The 23163-nt window shown below is 39.2% G+C and overlaps 1 protein-coding gene across 1 annotated transcript in view; it reads right to left on the bottom strand.

Annotated features, from left to right (window-relative positions):
- Positions 1-23163, bottom strand: part of usp31 (ubiquitin specific peptidase 31) — a 139441-nt gene that overhangs the window by 52810 nt on the left and 63468 nt on the right. Inside the window, exon 5 of the mRNA XM_043711666.2 lies at positions 3093-3228. Within this exon, the coding sequence (XP_043567601.1) occupies positions 3093-3228 (136 nt within the window). The remainder of the gene's footprint in view (positions 1-3092; positions 3229-23163) is intronic.

Here is a 23163-nt window from a genome sequence, read left to right as displayed (position 1 = left end):
TGGTGGGTGTTTGGAAAGAGTTGCCAGAGGTGGTTATGGAGACGGGTAAATTACAAGGTTTAAAAGGCATCTTGATGGATATATGAATAGTAAGGATTTAGAGGGATATGAGCCAAATGCTGGCAAATGGGACTAGGTCAGCGTGGATGAATTGGACTGGTCAGCAGATGTCTGGTCAGCGTGGATGAGTTGGACTGAAGGATTTGTTTCCATATATATGACTCTATAAGCACCGACATGGACCAGTTGGGCCAAATGGCCAACTTTAGGCAGTAGACTCAAAAGGTAAGGAGTTCCCAAACTTCTGCTCTCCAAGTCGAACCACTGAGTTAACAGGCAGAACATGAGCTTGGTTTAATAGCTCATTTCAAGGACTGCATACACAATTCCCAGCCTTCTGACACCAAAGTTAAGTTTATTAACCAAATCAAACAGGAATCTCAAGGTCATAAGGTAGATGGAACAAACATGCTCAAATGCAGTTCTGCAATAAGTTTAGGACTTCTGACAATTCAAATATAATAAAGTGGGTTGATGATTTTAAGGGCATTACACTCAACCTCAGGATTGTTGTAGTCCTGTTTCGTTCACAGCACTGCTCAAAGCCATGGTATTCACCTCCCAAAAGAATAAGGTCAGCAGAAACAGGGAAATGCCCATCATCCTAAACTGCCCCTCCAAGAGATAACAACCTGACTTTGAAACAAAAATTTGTACCTTCATCATTGCCAAATCAAAACCTTGAGCAGCCTACCAACAGCAGAGAGATATTAAGCCAACAAGTGCAACCTTAGTTTAAGAGAAACCCAAAACCATGTTAATCAACATTTACTCCTCAAATCATTCAAAGGGTTCTTAATCATTGGAATGCTCCACCCTGAAAATCTATCAAGTATATTCAATGAGGAAGAATTTATAGGGATATGGGGGGGGGGGGGGGGGGAGGGAATGGGAAGTGGCAATGTTCCTTAAGACAGCTGACATCAACAGTATGGGGCTTCACTTGGTCACCATAGTTTGGGTAGGTTTGGTCAAAATTTCAAAAGAGCAAGGGGCAACTTGTTTAAAGTATATAAGACCCAAAACAGTCTAAACAAGATTCAGATGGAAAGGCTGTTTCCTCTTGTGGGTCAGTCCAGTGTTTTAAAATTAAGGGTTGATCTTTCAGGTCAAAGATAAAGGGTTGTGCGATTTTGGAACTCTCTGCCACAGAGCTTATGGAGATAGGATCACTGAATTTTTCAAAGAGAGGTTTGGATAAATTCTTATTCGGCAGGGGAATCCAGGAATATCAGTGGTAGGCAGGAATACAAAACTTGAAATACAAAGAGATCACCCACGACATTAATAATTTTAATAATTGAAGAGCAGGTTTGAGAGGCTGATTGGTCTACTGCAGCTTCTATCTCATACGTGCATATTGTCTCCACAACAAAATCTGTTGGAACAGTCAGCAATTTCATCATAGCACAATGTGATGCTGAAACAGTCTATTCACATCTTTATCAGTCATAGCCCAGGGTGAGCTTCCATGACACATCCATATCATTACTGAGATTGTCAAGTTCTACCTCTCTAAAACCATACAAACTTTGCCCCTACCTTAGTTCAATTGTTGCTGAGACACTCATCTCTTTCCACGTCGAGACTGGACTATTCAACTATTCCCCCGACTCACCTCCCATGGTCACCCCTCCAAACTTAAGACTTCATGCAAAATTCTGCTGTCCATGTCCCAACTTACATCAAGTCCTCTTTACCCATTATCCCGATTCTTGCTGATTTATTCACACACTGTTTTATTAACATGCCATCCTTCCTCCCCACCTTTGAATCTCTAATCTTCTCCAGCTCCACATTGTTTAGATATCGGTACTCCATGAGTTCAGTTCTTGAGCATCTGATTTTAATTGCTCAAGCAAAATGTTGTTGTGGCTCTTGTTGCATCAGCTCTCACTTCTGCCTCACCTCTCTCCCTAGAAGACCTCTTTGTTGAGCTCCTTTAAGATGCCCCTGAAAACCTATTGCTTTGATCAATTATTTATCTTAATATCTCCTGACATGAATTGGTATCATTTTATTTTATAATTCTTCTATGAAGCTGTTTTAGTTTATTAAATAATAGACTGTTTTATTCTATTAAAAGGTACTATACAAATAAAATTTGTTGTTAATGATGTAACTACCTTTTCGGCAATGGAGTACTTGATTAAGCAGAAGAATCACTTTATACTTTTCAAGTTTAGGGATGCTGGTGAAAACTTAAATTCTTTCCACATTAAAACACTATTAGCAGCAAGCATAAGGTACATGCAATTAAACATATGGTAAATCGCTCTACTTTTTAAGGTTTAAACATGAAAACCATTCATTAATTCAGTACAAGTTGGTTTCCACACACCATCCTCCTGCATTTCCAATACTTCAAGCGAGATGGGCAAATTAGTTATTAACTCAGGATTAATTATTAATCTGGATAGTACCAGATCACTATCCAAAATCACAGAACAGTAGAAAAGACATTTAAGCAATAATAAGAACTCTACATTGCAGGTGGGTCCTTTAAGAGGAGGTAGTTGCAGGGGTGGTACCGCCAATGTAACACACTTACCCCTTTATATGCCCCACAGTGGAATTTAACTGCCTTCTTCCTTTGTGGAAAAAAAATCCTTAGTTGAAGAGCTTGTCCAAAGATCCTAGGAGGCACGCATTCCCTCGCAGCAAGAGACACAGTTCATGTGGAATGTTCCTTGCGCAGTAAGCCCAGGCACGCTGTGTTGGTCTGTTTTACCATCTGACTGAGACTACCGTTCCCTTTTAAAAGCGGAGCCCTCCAAGTTTTGCTGTGTTAATAGAAAAAGACTTCGCTGAGGACCCCCACGGAGCAGCACTTCAACAAAGGGATTTTCCACAAAGCTAGAAAGTAGTTAAAGATGACATGACGTGGGGCACGCAAAAACACTTCAGAATTCAAAGTAGCCCTCCCCCAGGTTACAGAGCCTCAAACTACTTATAATACGTGGATTTATAATAATGATAAGTTCAAATAAATGGACTAATCTTACTATGAAGAGAATCAAATGTGTGATTACCTGATCAGTGGGGATTTTGGTTTCTTGTGAAATTGCTTCCCGGAGCTTGACCACTGTACCCGATAGTGGAACAGCTACCCCAATTCGCATGCAATGTGAACATTTTCCTTCATAAACTACAGTGATATTCAATGGCCTGTAAAACAAAAGGGAGTTAAGAGATTTATTTCCAGTCAGTAATATTAATCTTGCATCTAAGGTTAATTTGAAGCTCCACACTGTCATCTGGGTCGAAACAAAATAATTCAAATACACAGCCATTGTTGCGAAAAGCAAATGAGTACAAAATAACCCAGCACTCATCTCGCCACCTCCCCCGATACTAATCTTCTCCTTGCAACTGTGCAATCTATTCCCATCTTCCTTTTTTTCTACTTAATCTCTTATCCTCTCAATACTGATGGTCTAGTGATCAACAATGATTGTTAGCATTGGTTGTCATCTGAATCAATGTACTTAAGGGATTCCAGCACTTGATGGTATGAAGTGGTCGAGTTAGCAACAAGTTGGAAAAAACAGAAAGCAATTTTCATCAAGGCTTAAAGTGATAGGTTACCAATCCCACATGAAGGTAAGATTCCTGAACTGTAGCTAATTGCCCTTCCCTATACGACGTTAGCACAACCTGTCAAGGCAAAACATTGCTTGACATCAATATGTACACTCTTGCTAAAGGATTTATGTTGAATAAAACAGCATGGCTAAATGAGGACCATATATACAGTTACTTCACAGAGAGCAAATTAAACAAACTTAATTACAGCCACTGTCAGTGGACGGAGAATAAAGAATAAAACCTATTTAAAATAGTGCCCTAATACTAGTGCTCCACATTTTATTATTTTATAGAACTTTAAAAAGCAGTGGCCTTGAAATTACAACTTGCACCGTTCTGGCATGTAAACACTCCCCATTAACACAGTTCCGGTTGTTAAAATAGTAGAGAAAGGAATTTCACAAATCCATGACCCTATCTGGCATTTGAAAAATGCACTGTCAATTGTATACCATTTTCCTTGTACAGGAGATTTGCTTTCAGCCTGTTTACATGAACAACTCGGAAACAGTGCCGATTCAAATTCTCTGACATGTCTCCGGAGACTGAGAGACTATCAAAGGCTGAAAAATTAGCTCAACATGTTTCATTCATTACTGAAAATAGCACACAACTTTATTTATGATTAGACAGTGGCATCCTCACACTGAAGGGTACATTTTGGCATATATTATTTTCTCTCAACTGCTGAACTTATGTTACTGCCAGCCAGTCTGATAAAAAGCTGTAAGATGTTGTACAGTCCACTGTGAGCCAGTAAGATGAATATCAGTATTCATAGTGACATTTCCCTTCATCATTGCAGCTCAAAATGCAAGTTTACCAAATACCAACATCCACTGGCAGCTAGTCTGTGGGTTATCCAACGTTACACTGTATCTTCATACAAGTCTCAACATGAAGTCAAAGGAGTTACGAAAACACAATATCATAGAATGACGACTTGTGTGCCATGAATTCTTCACAAGCTCGAAAGGTTCAGAAGGCACAAGTCAGGTTGCAAGTATCAAAGTTCAGAATGGCACTTATTTGGTTTGGGCTAAGATTACATGCCCACCCAAAATCTCAGTGTTGGGCACTTATTGGTATTAAAAAACAAAATTAAATAGCTGTTTGCTCATTAACTGGGGCTCCTTACACCAGTCAGCAGCAAAGAGACACACAGTTCACCAACTTGAGTTCTGACCAGAAGTGTACCTTTTTATATCCAGGCACGGATAGTGGCAAACATTTAAGCAAATCAATGGAGAAGGCAGCTCCACAATAATCATCCTCAACTATGGGAGAATCCAGCACATAAGTGCAAAAGTTGAGGTTGAAGAGTTTGCAATGATCTTCACCCAGAAGTGCCAAACGGTTGACCCACCTTGGCCACCCTCAGATGAACCCAGCATCACAGATGCCAGTCTTTAACGAATTTGAATCATTCCACGTGATATCAAGAAATGCCTGAGGCACTGGACAGTGCAAAGGCAAACAGTCCCAACAACATTCCAACAATAATACTGAAGACTTGTGCTGCAGAACTTGCCACACTTTAGCTAAGCTGTTCCAGTATGGCTACAATGTTGGCATTTACCCACTAAAATGGAAAATTGCCCAGGTATGCCTGAACACAAGTAGCAGGACAAATCCAACCCCGCTAATTACTGCCCCTTCAGTTTACTCTTGATTATCAATAAAGTATAGAAGGGGTACAATCAAGCCATACTCACTCATCAATAACCTGCTCACTGACGCTCATTTGAGTTCCATCAGAGTCACTTAGTGCCTGACTTTATTACAACTTTAATTCAAACAAAAAAAAACTAAATTCTAGAGGGGAAGTAAAAGTGACTGGCCTTGACATCAAGACTGCATTTGACAATGCTAGGAAATCTTGAATCATGGAGAAAACTCTGTTGGTTGGAGTCATACCCAGCACAAAGGAAAATGGTTGGCGAAAGTCAGCCATCTCAACTCTGGAACATCACTGCAGGTGTTCCACAGGGTAGCATCCTCGGCTCAACCATTTTCAGAAATTATATTTTCTCATCAGAAAGTTGGATGCAAAGATGATTGGTGATAATTGCACAAAGATCAGCATCATTTACAACTCCTCAGCTACAGAAGCAGTTTACATCCAAATGCAGCAAGGTACAGGCAATATCTATGCTTGGGCTGACAAGTGGAGACTAACATTTACACCAAATGAGTGCCTGGCAATGTGCATTGCAAATAAGAAAGAATCTAACCATCAGCCTTTGACATTCCATAGTATTATCACCTCTGAATCTTCCACCAAGATCATTGGGGTTACCACTGACCAGAAACTGAATTAGCCTAGCCAATATAAACACTGCGGTTAAAAAAGATCAAAGACTAGGAATCATGCAACAAATAACTCACCTCCTGCCTCCCCAGTGACTCTGCACCATATGCAAAGCACAAGTCTGAAGTGTGATTGAATATTTCCCACATACCCAAATAAGTGCAGATCCAACAACATTCAAGAAGCTTAACACCAACTAAGATAAAGCTGACCACTTCATTAGTACCACATACACAAATATTCACTCCTTCCATCACTGATGCTCAGAAGTAATATGCACCACCTTGCAAAGATATACAGCAGAACTTTACCAAGGTTCTTTAGATAGCACCTTCTAGCCGCTTCGATCTCGAGGGCAAGGACAGCAGGGAATGACACTACCTACAAGATTCCTCCAGGCCACACACCATCCTGACTTGGAAATATAATCACCGTTTCTTCAGTGTCATCTACTCAAAACCCTGAAACTTCCTCTGTAATAGCACAAGTGTACCTACACCAATGGACTGCAGTATTTCAAGGTGGTATCTCACTATCACCTTCTAGAATAACTGGGGATGAATGAAAAATGCTGGCCCAATCAATAATACATCCAATCCATGTATTAAAATATTGCAAACTTAGTTTTAACTGGCACCTTATGAACTGGCATTCTTGATACAATGTGCTAAAATTATATACGTACCTCAAATACTACAAAGTTGACTTCATTATTCTGCCCAATTGTAAGTTTTTAAAATTTATTTACCTCAATGTAAATATACTTGACATTCAATCAAACAGCCACATGAAATATCAACAGTTGATACATTTCATTTCAAAACATTTCTCCTCAATACCACAATCTACCATGATGTCCGAGTAGTCAGGTGAGGGTGCAAATAAGAAGGTTCTCTGCTGTAAGTTTTATTTAAGGCAAAGTTGCATTATTATTAATGTGATTTAAACAGTGACATGTATACCCCCATAAATTACGTTTCTATTACTCAGTGTGTGTTTTTGACAATGTTGACCTCTTGATTATACAGAATATTTGATCAACCAGCACACTCCTGGTCCCATTGGTGCTGGTTAATAAAATTTTTGCTTATAGGTACATCGAGCCCAGAGATCAAAATTATTTCTCATTGCTGTGGCTAGTTTATTAGATCTACACAGCCTTCATGATTTACTCAATGTCAAAAAGCAGCACTATAAACAGACAACAGGCTATTCTAAAACTGGAATTGAACACTGGTTCAAGACCATAACTTTGTCGTGTTTGAACACATTCCTCAGACACCCTTACCATCACTTAGGCTGTGCATCTGCTCAATTGCAGGAAGTTTGCCAAAATCCCCTGTGAAGTTGTGAACAAAGATGATTACATATGTATTAACAAAGAATCCAAAATAATGCACTGCAGATTTCTAACAGGATTATCGCCTAACAATGGATGCCATTTCAGTGTTGGGACATTATCTCATTCGCTCCAATAATGCTGTAATAGCCATGCTACTATGCCACTGTGTGGGAAACACAATTGGGAGATTTACAGACAACATAAAAATTGGCCAGGTAATTGATAGTGAGGAGGATGGCTGTTGAGTGCAGGAACATAACAGTTTGGTTGAGTGGGTGGAAAAGTGGCAAATTAGAATTCAATCCAAAGTAGTGTGAGGCTATTTATGTATTTGGGGATGGCAAACAAAACTAGGAAATGCACAATAAACAGGTGGAATTGAGAGACCTTGGAATGCTGGCCAGAGCTCCCCAAAGGTGACAGGACAGGTGGATAAGGTGATAAAGAAGGCATATAGAATGTTCCTCCGTGAGGTGAGGTACTGAATAAACAACAGTAGAGATATAATGCTGGAACTATTCAAGATAGTGGTTAGGCCATAGTTAGAGTTTGTGCAACAAGCCAGAGGAAGGACATACTGCAGTAGAGAAGTGTGTGTGTTTTTGTGTGAGAGAGTGCATGAGTGCGAGTGAGTGAATGAGAGAGAATGAAAGTGTGTGTGTATTTAGGGCAAAGTGCTTTAATCAAGATATACATTACAACAGCTTTAAAACAATGCAAAAGGGAAGACCTATTTTCCCTAGCAGAGGTCAACTACCAGTGGACACAGATTTTGAGCTGGTTGGTAGCAGAATTGAAGTGGTCGTGAGGAAAAACTTTTTCACCTAATGTGCTGGGTGTCTGGATTGACTCCTCAGTTTGTAGGTTGAGGCAGAAACACTCAACTCATTTAAAACAAACCTGGAAGGAGCTGCAACTGGAAGGCTATAGACCAGATGCTGGTAAATAAGATTGGGGTGGCAGCTAATCTATTCAGGTGACACAGACATGACTGTCTAAATAATCTCTTTCTATGCTGTAACCTATGGTTGCATGCCTTGCAGATCAGATGAAGGACTAGTGGAAGCCTAACATGCAACTTATGCCAAATGGCAAGATGCATACTTAACAATGCAGTCAGCTCTAATGAACAACTACCATCCAAAATGCTTGCCCTTCCCGTCAATATTCTGAAGGAACATCAGCACATTTCTAACATATGTTTGTTCTAACCTTGAAAATAGTTCACCTTTGATTTCCAAGCTCCTTTCAAAAGCTAGACAAGTATCTTCTGCAATCATTCCCAATAGAAAAAATGTATTATGTCTACTTAATACATTTACAATCTTTTTAAAATGCTTTTCAGCACCTTTAACATTGTGAAACATCCAAAAGTATTTCATAGATAATAGATGCATTATCAGACAGATTGACACCGAGCAAAGCAGATTTTACATAGGAGACTAAAACTTTAGGGGTCATTTTCAGGAAAGTCTTAGAGAGAGAAGGAAAGGGAATAAAACGAGAGAGATGGAGTCTTTAACTGAGGGAATTCCAGAGCTTAGGTCCTTGTCAACAAAAGGAAGCAATGTCAATGATGGAAAAGGGAGGAGACATGGAACAATTTTTACACAACTAGTGACCATCTAACATTGGTCTGTAAAGCAGAAATAGTTTGGCAAAAAAAAAATCAACCAATAGGGTCAATTCCTTTAACATGAATGAATAGAATAAGGCATAATATTTCTCAGTACCAGCAGAACAGTCTGAAATCCAAACAGCATTCTTGCAGTTAACAGCTTCACTTCTGTCTCCTTTATTTTAATGCAAAAAAAAATCTCCTCTCAACCCAGTATACTTAAACATTATATTACTAAATAATACGCAAATTAACAACTTCAGATTGCTTCCAACATTCATTATCAACTTGGCCTGTTACTTTTATAAATTCACCATTAGAGATGTTTAGACACAATTTTAAAATTAAAAAGATACAATACATCAAATCCTCTCCAATAACTATGTAGCATGTGAAGGAAAAACTAGAAATTACTGGTGAAACTAAGCAGGTCTGGCAGCAACTGAGTTCCGAAGGGTCACAGAGACACAGGATTTTAAACGTTAACTCTTCTCCCACAGATTCTGCCAGACCTGCTGAGTTTCTCTAGCAATTTCTGTTCTTGTTTGAGATCTCTAGCATTTGCAGTTCCTTGATTTATTTTACCGTCTGAAGGATCTGTTCTGAGTGCAGCTGAAATTAATTATGTGGTGCTGGCCTTTGTCATTAATCATGAAATAATTAGTCACGAATTGCTGAATTCACTCCTCCACAATTTACAGCAAGGCTTTCACTGTATTTAACATATTCTCAACACCAGCTGCTTTTAAAATAACACTTCAAATTCGCTGACAGCCTCAAATCTCACCACTGATCCACTTACACAAAAATGCAAAATTCCCTGTCTTGTCAACTTTCAAATTATTAGAAAATGGTCTATCTAAACTTTCAAATATCCTCCATCCCTCTCTCCACCTCTTTTTAAAACAATCCTTCAAACTCATATCAACAAGCTTTTTGTCATCTGACCTCATTTCACTAGTGGTTTCACTAGCATTAGGCATCTCACTGTTTCAGCTAAACCCAAGAAATAGATTAACACACCAATAGAAGATATCAAACTTGACAATATTCCTCCAATAAGTTGCCTGACAGTTTACACTTCCTTATTGAAATCTTCCTGTAAGATAACCACAAAAGACACTGGGGTAGAATAGCCTTTGAATGAATCTGCTGTTACTAACGTTCAGATAATTAATTAAATCAACGGCCACTAACATCAAATGGTATCAGTTTCATTACAACGTTTTATTATGATTCCACCTAAAATTGGTGTCATTCATCACAACCAAGTCAATTTTGAAACTGTCGAAACATTCTCATAACCTTAACAGATTGATCCCAGGTTTTAGAAATGTATCAAATATGAAGAAAATATAAAGAGCAGCATTACAGCCAGAAAACTGGTCAGTCTTTCAGTGGAGTGTGAGGATGGATATGCAAGAGAATGTGCTCACAGCTAAATTCAAATAAACATTTTCCCTTCCTCTCAAAACAACACAGTTTCTACCACTTCACAGAATTGAAGTACAGCCACGCAAATGCTGATGTGAGGAGCTCTTTCATTACAGTGAATGCACACAACAAATCCCAAAAGATCTAATCACAAGCATGGTGCAACACAACCTCAGTTAAGATCCAATATTCAGTAAGATCATGGTTAATCAGTGTGTAACAACAAATCTGCATAATAGATCTTCACCTCCCCTTGCTTAACAAGAACTTTTCTACACCTTCCTTAAAAGTATCCAAAGACTCAATACTTCCTCCACCTTTCCACTGAGGGAGACATTCAGAGACAAAAAAAACTCTAGTTCTAAATTCTCCCAAAATGAAAAAGAACAATCAAGTCAACACTTATTCTTATATACTCAAGCAGACAAAAGTTTAGCCTGCCCAATCTTTCCTCATAAGAGGACCACCATTCCAGGTTATTAGTTTCGCAACCCTTTTCTGAACTTCATCCAACACTTTACACCATGCCTTAATAAATAAGGTGACCAATGCATGCACAGTGCTCCAAATGTGGTCTCATTAGTGCTAAACTTCCCTACTATTGTATTCAATTCTCCCCACAATAAGTGTTCAATCCTCGGCATCTCCACCACAGAGGGCACCACTCCCACCTTGGATCCTGCGAGGTCAGTCCCAAGAACAAACTGTATTCTGGAACTGACACACTGTCAATCAATCCCATTGTTGGCTCTCCAACCTGACCCTACACAGGGGAACATTAAATTTCTGTCCATTTATTCCACAAATTATCATGCTCTCAGGTAACATGTCAGAAAGAACGCAAATACTTTCACCTCTTACTATCAGAGAAAGACCAGATCCCAAATCTCTTAAAATTTTTAATTCTTTCTTTTCTCCCTCTGTTCTTCTTGAGTAAATTTTACCAACAGAGGTGAAGTCTTTATCGAGATCAGGCACTAACTCAATACCCAGCCTCTGCCTAGGCTACCCACTCTCCTGCAGCTCCTCAACTTTTCTTGGAGTTCCCTTTACTACTTTAACTAATCCCACTGGCTTAGCCTCTTTTACCACATATTTTCCCACAGTGTCTTTCTTCAACGACCAGCACTGTGATTTTGTATGTCCCACCTTAGCACAGTGAAAACACCAGAGGCCTTTCATCTCCTTTTCACCCCCTTGGGATTTTTTTTTTCGCCTACTCTTTGTTTTAGACAATAGGTACAGGAGTAGGCCATTCTGCCCTTCGAGTCAGCACCACCATTCATTATGAGAACGGCTGATCATCCTCAATCAGTATCCTGTTCCTGCCTTATCCCTATAACCCTTGGTTCCACTATCTTTAAGAGCTCTATCCAACTGTTTTGTAGTGAAGGATCTCCCCTTCTCCTAATTTCTATCCGTCTCAGGATGAAATTCCTATCGGAAGCTAGATTTCACCTTATGCACCAATGCATATTCATCTGCCACTCTCCTCACTTTTTGAGCTTTCGGTTCATCATCTCTGGAAGTGAGTTTTTAAATACTCCAGCAGAATAATCTCTCTTAGAGCCTCTTATGTCTTATCTATTTTTAAGGCCTGCACCCATTTATCAAAATTGTTGTTTCATTCTTTGAAGCTCAACTTAAGTCTGATCTGGTTCCTTCTTTATATTTCTGAACCACTGTCTATATGCTTCTGGTACCAATTCATAAGCAAAAATAGCCTTCATGACAACTGCATAATCTCATGACACCTCATCTGACAGCACTGCAAATATCTCACTAGCTCTGCCTACCAGCTTAGTCTGAACTAGCATTACCTACAAGTTCTCTGGCCACTCTATCTGTCTAGCCAATTTTTCAAATGAAGGACAGGAGGTTTTGATACCTTTCATCAAAATGTGTCAATGTTTTAAAATATTTATATACATCATTGCCTTCTCCCTTTATCTTCATCCTGTTAACTTGACTTTTGCTGACTAATTCACAACATCTGAAGTTCAAATTCTCTCTCTTTCCCTTTGCTCAGCTGAGAACCTTCCGTCCAAGTCTTTATCTTCTAACTCCAGTTGCCTCATTTACAATTTTAGTTTTTCTAACTCTACTGCACTTGTCTATCTCTCTGATACACCTAAGTGCTTGACTAACTCCATTACAATTTCAGCTTTCTTTTTGTCCCTGACTAAACCAAATTCTAACCTATTCGCTAATTCCCAAAGTATATCCTTTCTCTTCTTTCTAAACTTTCTTGGCAAATTTGGGAAGCATCTTCAAACCCCAGAACCTCTTTAACAATGTTAAAAGCCAGTTCCCTCACTTTTAATTTAACCAACAAGTAACTGATATTAAACAAATTTTCTCACCTAAGTTTCATTTAAAGATCGAGGACACTAATCACCAAGTGTTTAAATCTGCTGGGACCACTCATATCCCAAATCTGTTCAAATCTGTCCAAATCCCAGGCGAGCCCCCAAACCATTGTGATGCAGAGGCAAACCCCTCTTGTTAACTAAACCAAACACCCAGAAAAGCTCGCTGCCTTGTAACTGTTAAAATATGAGACACTTCAAAATTCCACTATTTAAAGAAATGTAACTTATTTTCTTAACTCTAATAGTGTACACTAACCATCAAATATTCACAAATCCAAGTCCCTCTTAACTACTTACTATCTGACCCTAACTTTATTAAAAAAAAACGCTGTCCAGTAACACACTTATTAAACATTACATGAACTTAATCTCAAGACCACTCAGTCTCTACCTTCTCTGCTATCTTCAATCTTCTGCTGCTGATCTCCCTGGGTCGTCGTCTTTCTTTTTTACTGCAAATAGGTTTTACATGAAAAGGTAACTTTTTGATAGAGAGTCCCTTTTAATTTCTTTGAGAGCAAGATGGTAGATGGGTAGTTGGTTCTACGGTAGTTGCTCTCTGGCCAATTTTCAAAATGCCCATGTATTTTATACCCCCCGCCCATGACACATTAAATTTGTATAATTTGATTGATTTACAGGTGTCAATAAATAAATTCGAACTCAATTTTAGTATCCTGGGCATAATTTAAACTTATTGGTTAAATTCTAATTGTTGTCAAAACAGCAACCAAAACTCAAGTATCCATTTAACAGTCAATTGCTACAAGTACCTATTTTGGACTAGCTCATCTCCCAGCCTTTCCATTCAGACAGTTGAGCTGGCACTTCAAGTTTACTCAAAATTCAGAAACTACTTTCTATTTTAAAGTGAACATACATGCTTTTGACTTTGTAACAATAAGCAACAACATTCTATTAGCTTTCCTAATTACTTGCTGAACCCACACACTAAGTTTTGCCATTCATTCCGAGGATACCAAGATCATTTTGCAATATCTCACTATTTAGATAATTGCTTCCTGTTTATTCTTCCTGCTAAAATGGACAATTGCACAATTTTTCACATCTTTTGGTAGCTTCCTATGTCACCTTCACAACTTAATTTCCTACTTGTGTATCTTCATCAAATTTTGCAACTATTCTTTCCACCATCCATCTAAGTAATTTGTATAAATTGCAAACAACTTAAGCCCCAAGATCAATCCATGTGATACACACTTGAAACATCTTGCCAACCTGAAGGCGGCCTCTCAGCACCTATTTGCTGATTAGTGGTCAGCCAATCGTTTTTCCATGCCATTGTGCAACCCCTAGACCAGGAGCTCCCATTTCCCACAATAATCCTTGAATCAGGGGAGTTTTGGAAGATAAAAACCGATGCATCAACTCTATTTCACTAGCTGCTAGGATGCAGTCCATCAAGACAAGGGCACTTGCCAGTCCATAGCCCCAGCAACTTACTCAGTACCATTTGTCTGGTGATTGTGACTTTACAACCACTGTCCCAAGTTCCTCTCTCACATTTCCCAACTTAACACTGGTCCAAGATGATTTATTGTTTATTCTAATAATAAAGACTGATGCAAAATACCTCTTCATCTGCCATTATTTTCCATATTAATTCTCCAGTCTCACTTTCAATAGGACCACCACTCACTTTGTTAAATCCTTTCTTTAAATATTTACAGAAATTCTTATTCCCTATTTTACATTTAGGCTAGCTTTGTCTCATATTGTCAAAGTTTCCAACATTAATCAATTTGCTCATTCTTTACTGTTCTTTATATTCCATCCAATCTTCTGACTTTTCAACTGTTTCTGCACAATTATGTGCTCTTTGTTTTAGTTTTGTTTTATCTTGAACATTTCTAGTAAACCACAGATGATAGGCTGTCCCTTGGAATTCTTCTTAATTATTGCAATGTTTCTCTTCTATGTATTTTGAAAGGAAGGTGATGGACTAGTGGTATTATCACTGGACTGCTAATCTAAAGACCTAGGTAATGTTCTGGCGACCTGGATTCAAATCCAATAATGAAAGATTGTAGAATTTGATTTCAAGAAAAATCTTGAATTAAGAGTCTAATGATGACTATGACTCCATTGTTGATGGTCAGAAAAATCCATCTGGTTCACTAATGTCCTTTAGGGAATGAAATTTACTATCCTTACCTGATCTGGCTTAGATATGACTCCAGACTCACAACAATGAGAGTAATTAGAAACAGGTAGTAAATGCCAGCCTAGTCAACGATGCCCTCATCTCACAAATGAATAAAAAGAGTGTAAAATCCAAATATTTATCCAATCTCACTGCACAGTACCAGGTCTAGTATAGCATCCTCTCTGGTAGGCTACAGAACATGCTCTTCTTAAAGAAAATTTTCCCAAAAACACCAAATAAACTTCTAATCGAGACTATTTTAGCCCATCTGACTTTTCCAATCAATACGTATGTAGATTAAAATCTCTCATTGCTTTAATTTGGAGGTGCCAGTGCTGGACTGGATGGACAAAGTTAAAAATCACACATTGTTATAGCATGCTTTTATGACAAGCTCTCATTATTTCTTCTCTCCACTCTGTGTGGTTATTGCTATTGGGCTTGAATACCACTCCCAAATGGTGACAACTTAGAGCAGTTCTTGCAGTTAGTACAAAACCAGCTTCTTTAGCATTGCTATTCTACTAAATACAAAACATCAGGTTTACACAGACTCTTGGAATCTCTGCAATATTACGATTCTTCTTGTACAATTAAATTGTTTTCTACAGCTATTCATATAATTTTGATCATTCAAAGGGGTTCTCAGCATGAATAAGGAATACATTTACCTGGTATTTTGAATTAAGCAAAAAAAACTACTAAAAAATTGAAACAGATAAATGAAATTAAGAAAATGGTTATGAATAAACTGCACAGAAGCTGGACATTGGAGAAAGAACTAGATTAAGATAGCAATTAAGATTGGGGAGGCATTTGATAGGTACAAGTCATAATGAAAATGATTTGCTTAGTCTTAAAACTTCAATTTGTAATGGTATGGCATAATCATATGAATATGAGAGTAATTGTGCAATTTCTATTTTGAGGAAAACAATCTGTTTGCTGCAGCTTCAAATACAATCCTGAGCTTTAAACATTGATTTTGGAAATATAAACCATATCAGCATTTCTTTATTTCCCACAGACATTTTCCCCAGTTTTAGCTTTTTTTAATCTCAAATTAATACACTGCATCAGCTTTCATCTAAATTAAGATTACACTTAACAAGGCAAATTCCACAATTATAATTAATGCAAAGCCAGCTTGCACAGCTTGCTAATGCAACAGCACCAGGCATGTGCAATTCGGCAAACTCTTACAGCTCCTTGAAATTAATAAGTTCAATAGGAAAAGCAGCTTAGACTTTTGATGAAAGATGAAGAATTTGTTTTAGGAAAATAAATATCTTGATGCATAGTGCAAAGTATTCTAGATCACATACTGTTGCAAACTTTTTCATATTTAGTATTTTTGGAGGGCTTGAGTCTTGAAGGATTGTGGAAAAATAGATTTATTTCAAGTTTGTGGTAAGATTTGGAGCATGGTTTGTTTAAGACACTATTGAAAGATCACTTTGGACAATGGCAATTTTTCTTTTAAACTAGGCCAGCAGCAGAGCACAAAGAAGCAGCTACGTGAAGGATGCACCACCGGCTCCTCTGATAAAAATGTTTGAGAGGGCAGCCATAAACAGAAGAAGAGACTTAGCACCAAGAGAGGAAAGGAGCTGAGCACCCCCAAACCTGGTAACACTGAACATCGTAAGGGATCCAGCAAACCCCCAGCCATGGCATTGGAAACATGAGCATAACAGCAGCTCTGCCCAAATCAGAGCATGACACAAAACCAAACATACCTGGCTTTGTCTTCGCCCCAAAGACAACTGATCAGGATAATGGTCCAGCGAGGAACAGCACCATTACCTGTGAAGCTGAAGCAGCTCACTCACAACACGCGGATATAAGAGCTCGCTCAATGACTTGATTATATTTAAACATTTATTGGATAGTGTAGTGAACCAGAAATCTTAGAATGGGTCTGAAATTGCCAGCATAAACGTGTATAAAAACCACTATGCGATGTGACTCCATGTCAGCTTACCTGGCCAACATCAAACAGGACCTCCTATTTCAGCAGCAACGTGGGATACCTCACCTCAGCAGCTACAGGAAATGGTTGAGCTTGTGGGCCCACAAGCTATCAATTTGGTCAGGGAGTAACAATTGCCATTCCTCTAGCCTGGGTATTCTACTGCAAAGAGGCAATATCACCATCTCCAAAGTTAGGGTGGAGGTGGGTGAACACCTCCTTGTGGCAAACGCTATGTACAGAAATAGTCTTTCAAGACGAATTAGCATGCACAGCCCAGCAGTAAAGAATGAACATCTGGCCAACCTCTAACAGCACCCAGTGCTGCTGGCAATGTCCAGGCCATAATTCCAGTCAATGACTTCAACTGAGTTATCAATATGGCTAGATGTTCCAGAGAGCAAACTGGTTGCCATGTCCAGATTCCTGATGGAAACAATAAAAGATACCAAGCTACACGATATGTTCAGCACCCCTGCAGTTGGAACGCATTTTAATCAAAAGGATCTATTTGCTCAAGGATAGATTTCCTATTTATGTCCGAGTGTTCGCAGTCAGACCAACCAACAGTATTCCATTCTTCTCTGACCACTGCCTCCAGCTGCAAAGGACTGACCTACAGGATGACCAGAGAGCTGACAAGAAAATTCGGAAGCTGAATATGAAACTTTTGACTCCAAAACATTGAGAAACTCAAGAGAGATTACAAAGAGAAGTGTGAAACATCTCTTTGTCTTCAGCAGACTGGCAGGAAACAGTCAATACCAAGTGTTCTTCATCTGCAAAAGTGTCCAGAAGGTGAGAGAGAGAGAGAGACAAAGGCGGGTGAAATTTTCCCAAATCCAGAAAAGCATGTAAAACCTACTTCCATTGCACATGATGGGATCGATGTCAAGGAGGACCTCCAAGGAGTGAAGTGCCAGCAAGCCTTGTTTGATGCCTCCAAAATAACATTCTGCTCCATGGAGTGGGATGAGATGTGTTAGAGTTTCCTCTTCCAAAAGGAGCACAGGGAGAGTTCTGATCAGCAGCGTGCAAGAAGGTGGCTCAGTAACATCATCTCAGTCTGATATCCTGAGGATCAGCAAACCATTTTATACCAAACGATATGTCATGAAGCCCACAGACAGCATGGCCTCCCAATCATTCCTGCCTTCTATCACAGTGGACAGCATACGGGAGAGTCTGGACCAGCCGGTGTCTCTCGATGAGCTGACTATAGCCTTCAAGTCCTTCAAGAAGTGCAAAACTCTCACTAATGATGGCTCACTGACCATGCTTTATTCTGCTTCACGGGATTTGACTGGCCAGTACCTGCTAGAGGTCTATAACAGCATACTTCTGCCCAGGAGCATGTGGGATCACCTTCATCTCCAAGCGGAATGGGGAGAAGGTGGAAACCAGAAAATTTGTGACTCGTCTCACTGCTGAATGCAGATTTAAAAATCCTATCCAAGTTCAACCAGTTCAGGTTTGTTCTATGGTCAGTGATTCACTCCAACCAACCTGCACTGTACAAGGCAGGAAATAAACAACTTTTCCATGAATCTGAACTCAAGCTTCCAGTTACCTGCCACTTCGACACAACACCATGCCCTGGCCAATATTTCTGTCTCAGGCCTGTTTCAATGCTCCAGCAAAGCACAGTGCAGGCTGGTAGAACAGAGTTTCATTTTCCACTCTTGAGAGCTTTCAGGACTCAATAAGGTCACCCTCAAACTCCCATGTTCTAGTGAAAAACGTCCTAGCCTATCTAGCTCCATCTTATAACTCAAACCCCCCAGTCCTGGTAACATCCTTGTAAATCTTTTCTGCACCCTCTTTAATTTAATAATACCCTTCCTAGAGTAACAATTTTATATCCTGAACACTTCCATCCATGTCTTTCATCCACATCCACACCCCAAGTCATGTCATGACATGGGCTTCTTTTAGCAAAACCAACCAATTTTCATCTGCTCATTGTCTCCACTAGCAACCTTTCTTCTACTCTGGCTTACTATCAACTAGGAAGAGTGCCTCATCTTCCGCCTAGGAACCCTCCAACCACAAGGGATGAACTCGGATTTCACCAGTTTCCTCATTTCCCCTCCCCACACCTTGTCTCAGTCAAATCCATCGAACTCAGCACCGCCTTCCTAACCTGCAATCTTCTTCCTGACCTCTCCGCCCCCACCCCAGTCTGACCTATCACCCTCACCTTGACCTCTTTCCACCTATCGCATTTCCGACGCCCGACCCCAAGTCCCTCCTCCCTACCTTTTATCTTAGCCTGCTGGACAAACTTTCCTCATTCCTGAAGAAGGGCTTATGCCCGAAACGTCGATTCTCCTGTTCCCTGGATGCTGCCTGACCTGCTGCGCTTTTCCAGCAACACATTTTCAGCTCTTACTATCAACTACTTGTTTGTCTGTCTAACTTACTTTCTCTCTCTCTCTGGGCTCTATCTCCATTATTTTGACGATAATAATAAGCACTAATTAGGTAGGAGAGATAATTGTGCAGTGTATATACAGTCATTGAGTCAGAGTCATACAGCACAGAAACAGACCCTTCAGTCCAACTCATCCATGCCGACCAAGTTTCCAAAACTAAACTATCCCCATTTGCCTGTATTTGCCTTGATCCCTCTAAATCTTCCCTATTAATGCCCGTGTCCAAACATCTTTTAAATGCAACTGAACCTGCACCTACCACTTCCCTCTGGCACTTCATTCCACACAGGAACCACTCTCTGTGTACAAAAGTTACCCCTCAGGTCCCTTTTAAATCTTTCTCCTCTCACCTTAAAAATATGCTCCCTAGTTTTGAACTCTCCCATTTTGGGTAAAGACCATTACTATTCACCTTGTCTATGCCCCTCAAGATTTTATAAACCTCGATAAGGTCGCCCTTAAAACTCCAATGAAAAAAGTTCTAGCCCCTTCTTACAACACAAACCCTCCAATCCTAGTAACACATTGCAAATCTTTTCAGCAGCCTCTCTAATTTAGTAATAGCCTTTCTATAGCAAGACAACCAGAACTGTACACAGTACTCCAAAAGTGACCTCACCAACATTCTGGACAAATCTATTTGTTCTACTGAAAAAGAATAATTCAGAGGCATTTGAATATTCCATTACCTCAGAAAGCTTTGTCTACAAAAATTCTGAAGACAATCATTATTGTCTTGACCACACATGTCAGAATGTCAGATTTTGAAATGTTCTATCGTTTATTCTGTTTCCTACAAGAATAACTCATGGACCAAAGTGGGCTTTTTTGTCTCACAAAGCCAACCTTAGTAGGGAAATCTTTTATCTATTCTTTCCCTGAAGAGTGTACGTGTATGCGTGGATGTTTTGGGGATATTTTGATGGATGAACAAGTTATACTTGCACATTATTAAATTTACATATTAACTAATCTTTGCATCTTCACCGAGTAAGTTTTGTTTTGATTATAAACATTATTGTTGGTTTATTAAGAAACCTAGTAGATGGTCATTTTATATATTTTTTTAATTTGTAAATAACATTCACACCACACAAATGCCAGACAATGATTACCTCCAATAAAACAGAACAAAACAAATCGATTAATCATCCCTCAATATTTAATAGTGTTAACATCATTGAATATCCCTCTATCAACATCCTGGGAGTTATTCAAATGAAAATGTGGGTCCACATACAGCACATAGATCGCAGTAGTTCAAGAAAACAGCTCAAATCGCCTCCTCAAGAGCAAACAAGGAAGGGCAATAAATGCTGGCCTAGCTAGTAAAACTCACATGCTATGTATGCATTAAAAAAATTGATAAAGACACTGTATTAATTAGTCATCTTAGTAACTGAAAAATCTATTTTTGACTTATGTTGTGACTTGTGGAATAGGGACACCAGAGCAATAGTGCACTCCTCCAGCCTCAGGTCGTAAAGTTTTGATTAGATTAGATTAGATTACTTTACAGTGTGGAAACAGGCCCTTCGGCCCAACAAGTCCACACCGACCGCCGAAGCGCAACCCACCCATACCCCTACATTTACCCCTTACCTAACACTACGGACAATTTAACATGGCCAATTCACCTGACCTGCACATCTTTGGACTGTGGGAGGAAACCGGAGCACCCGGAGGAAACCCACGCAGACACGGGGAGAATGTGCAAACTCCACACAGTCAGTCGCCGGAGGCGGGAATTGAACCCGGGTCTCTGGCGCTGCGAGGCAGCAGTGCTAACCACTGTGCCACCGTGCCGCCCACAAAACTGATATTAAATTCAATATCCTGAGCAAACCATGTCTGTCAAGACACCAGAGAACAATGGCCTTTTGAAGATTTTACTCCTTATCCTTATTGTCTTCAAAAATAACCTCAATAAAAAGAAACTGTTTTTCTGTTTTTAAAAAAATGAGAACGTCTGCAGAGGGAAAAAAATCTTTTTTTTTTCTTTTGCTAATGCCAAAGACACCGCAGGTTGAAAAAGAGAAGCAAGAATATGGACATTTGTATCATCTGTGTATGTCAACCAGTTATTACAATCAGTTTTGATTTGATAAAAACAAATAACTGTGTTTATAAAGATAACTCCTTGATAGACATTTTTTTAATTTAACAATTCATCTGGCTAAGCAAAGCTATTTTATGGGCCATTTCAGTAACTGGAAAATACATTTCTGTTTTCTGTACTGACTTACGGAGTCATGGAACTAGAGAGATGGTACACTCCTCCTGCCTTAGTCACAGAACTATAGCAAGTTTAAATGTGGGATAGCAATCCATCTTCACTGGTCAAAAACATAATGAATTCAAGGTCCCAAGTTTAATACTACTGTCACTAAATATCCTTAAAGCCTGAGTGACCATTGGAGAAAAAAGAAAATCACTAAGTACAAGTTTAACCAATCAGCCTGATGGTTACATCTAAATAGTTTTAAGAACTCATTTACAACTCGTAACAGATACTACGGTCTATAAACATTCATCTGAAAACAATATATCCAATCGATTTCTTAAAAGGCCTCCAGCCAGTAGTGTTTGGCCCAGTGGACTGTAATGCCCAAGTGACTTGAAGCATGATGCTCTGAAATGATATCTGGCTGCCCCAGGATATCAGTACCCTCTTCCACCTCACTTGCTCTTCCCTTTATTTCTTCCTGCATCCATCAAAAAATTTTAAGCACATTCACGCCCTCTTAACCAGAAACTCTATAATGGTGCATTTAATGCAATTAAACAACTCTAAAAATTCTATAACTTGAAGAGGGAAGCAGTGATAAGAAATTAGATGGATTTTAATCCACTGAATCCTCACATTTTTGTTATAGAACTGGGTATGGGTATATTTAATTAAAAATAGCCAAAATCATAAAATTATTAGATGGCAATATCACGGAGTCAGAATTACACAGCAACAGACTCTTTGGTCCAACTCTTCTGTTCTTGCCAACCAGATATCCAAAACTGATTTAGTCCCATTTGCCATCATTTGGTTCATATCCCTCTAAACTCTTCCTATTTAAGTAGCCATCCAGATGCCTTTTAAACGTCGTATTTGTACCCATTGCCACCACTACTTCTGGCAGCTCATTCCATACATGCACACCCTCTGCATGAAAAAGTTGCCTCTTAAGTTCCTTTTCAATCTTTTTCTTCTCACCTTAAACCCATACCCTCTAGTTTTGGCCTTCGCCAAGTTGGGAAAAAGACCTTGGTTATTCATCCTATCCATGCCTTTTATGATTTTATAAACCTCTATAGCGTCATCCCTCAACCTCTAACACTTCAGGAAAAAAAGGTCCAGCCTATTCAGCATCTCTCTATAGATCAAAACTTCCATCCTTGTAAATCTTTTCTGAACCCTTTCAAGATTAACAACATTATTCCTATAGCAGGGAGACTAGAATTAATGCAGTATTCTAAAAATGATCTCACCAATGCCCTGTACAGCTGCAATATGACATCCCAACTCCAGTAAATATAGTTTCTCATGGTTGAATGCTCAGGAACCAAAAGAGACAGAGTTAAGAGAAACAGCCAGAAATGTAAAGATCAATGACAGCTCTGATACAGTTGGTAACAATCTTGACTGAGCCAGAAAGGTTTAGACTCAAGTCCTAATCAAGGATTTGAGCAGAAAATTACAGCTGCCATTTCAATACAGTACTGAGAGAGATTTATGCAATTGAAGATGTCAACTTTCAATTGAGATGTTAAACTAAGTTCCAGGTTCTACAGAGGAGCAAGTACGTTATCCCTAGTGCCCCAACCAATACCTTCTTCTCAATCAAAAGGTCGTCATTATCAATTTGCTGT

The sequence above is a fragment of the Chiloscyllium plagiosum genome, unplaced genomic scaffold (assembly GCF_037043375.1).
Source record: "Chiloscyllium plagiosum isolate Xiang-an unplaced genomic scaffold, Cpla_swu_hap1 HiC_scaffold_20, whole genome shotgun sequence".
NCBI classification, from domain to species: Eukaryota; Metazoa; Chordata; class Chondrichthyes; order Orectolobiformes; family Hemiscylliidae; genus Chiloscyllium; species Chiloscyllium plagiosum.
This window is presented reverse-complemented; position numbering and strand designations above follow the sequence as displayed.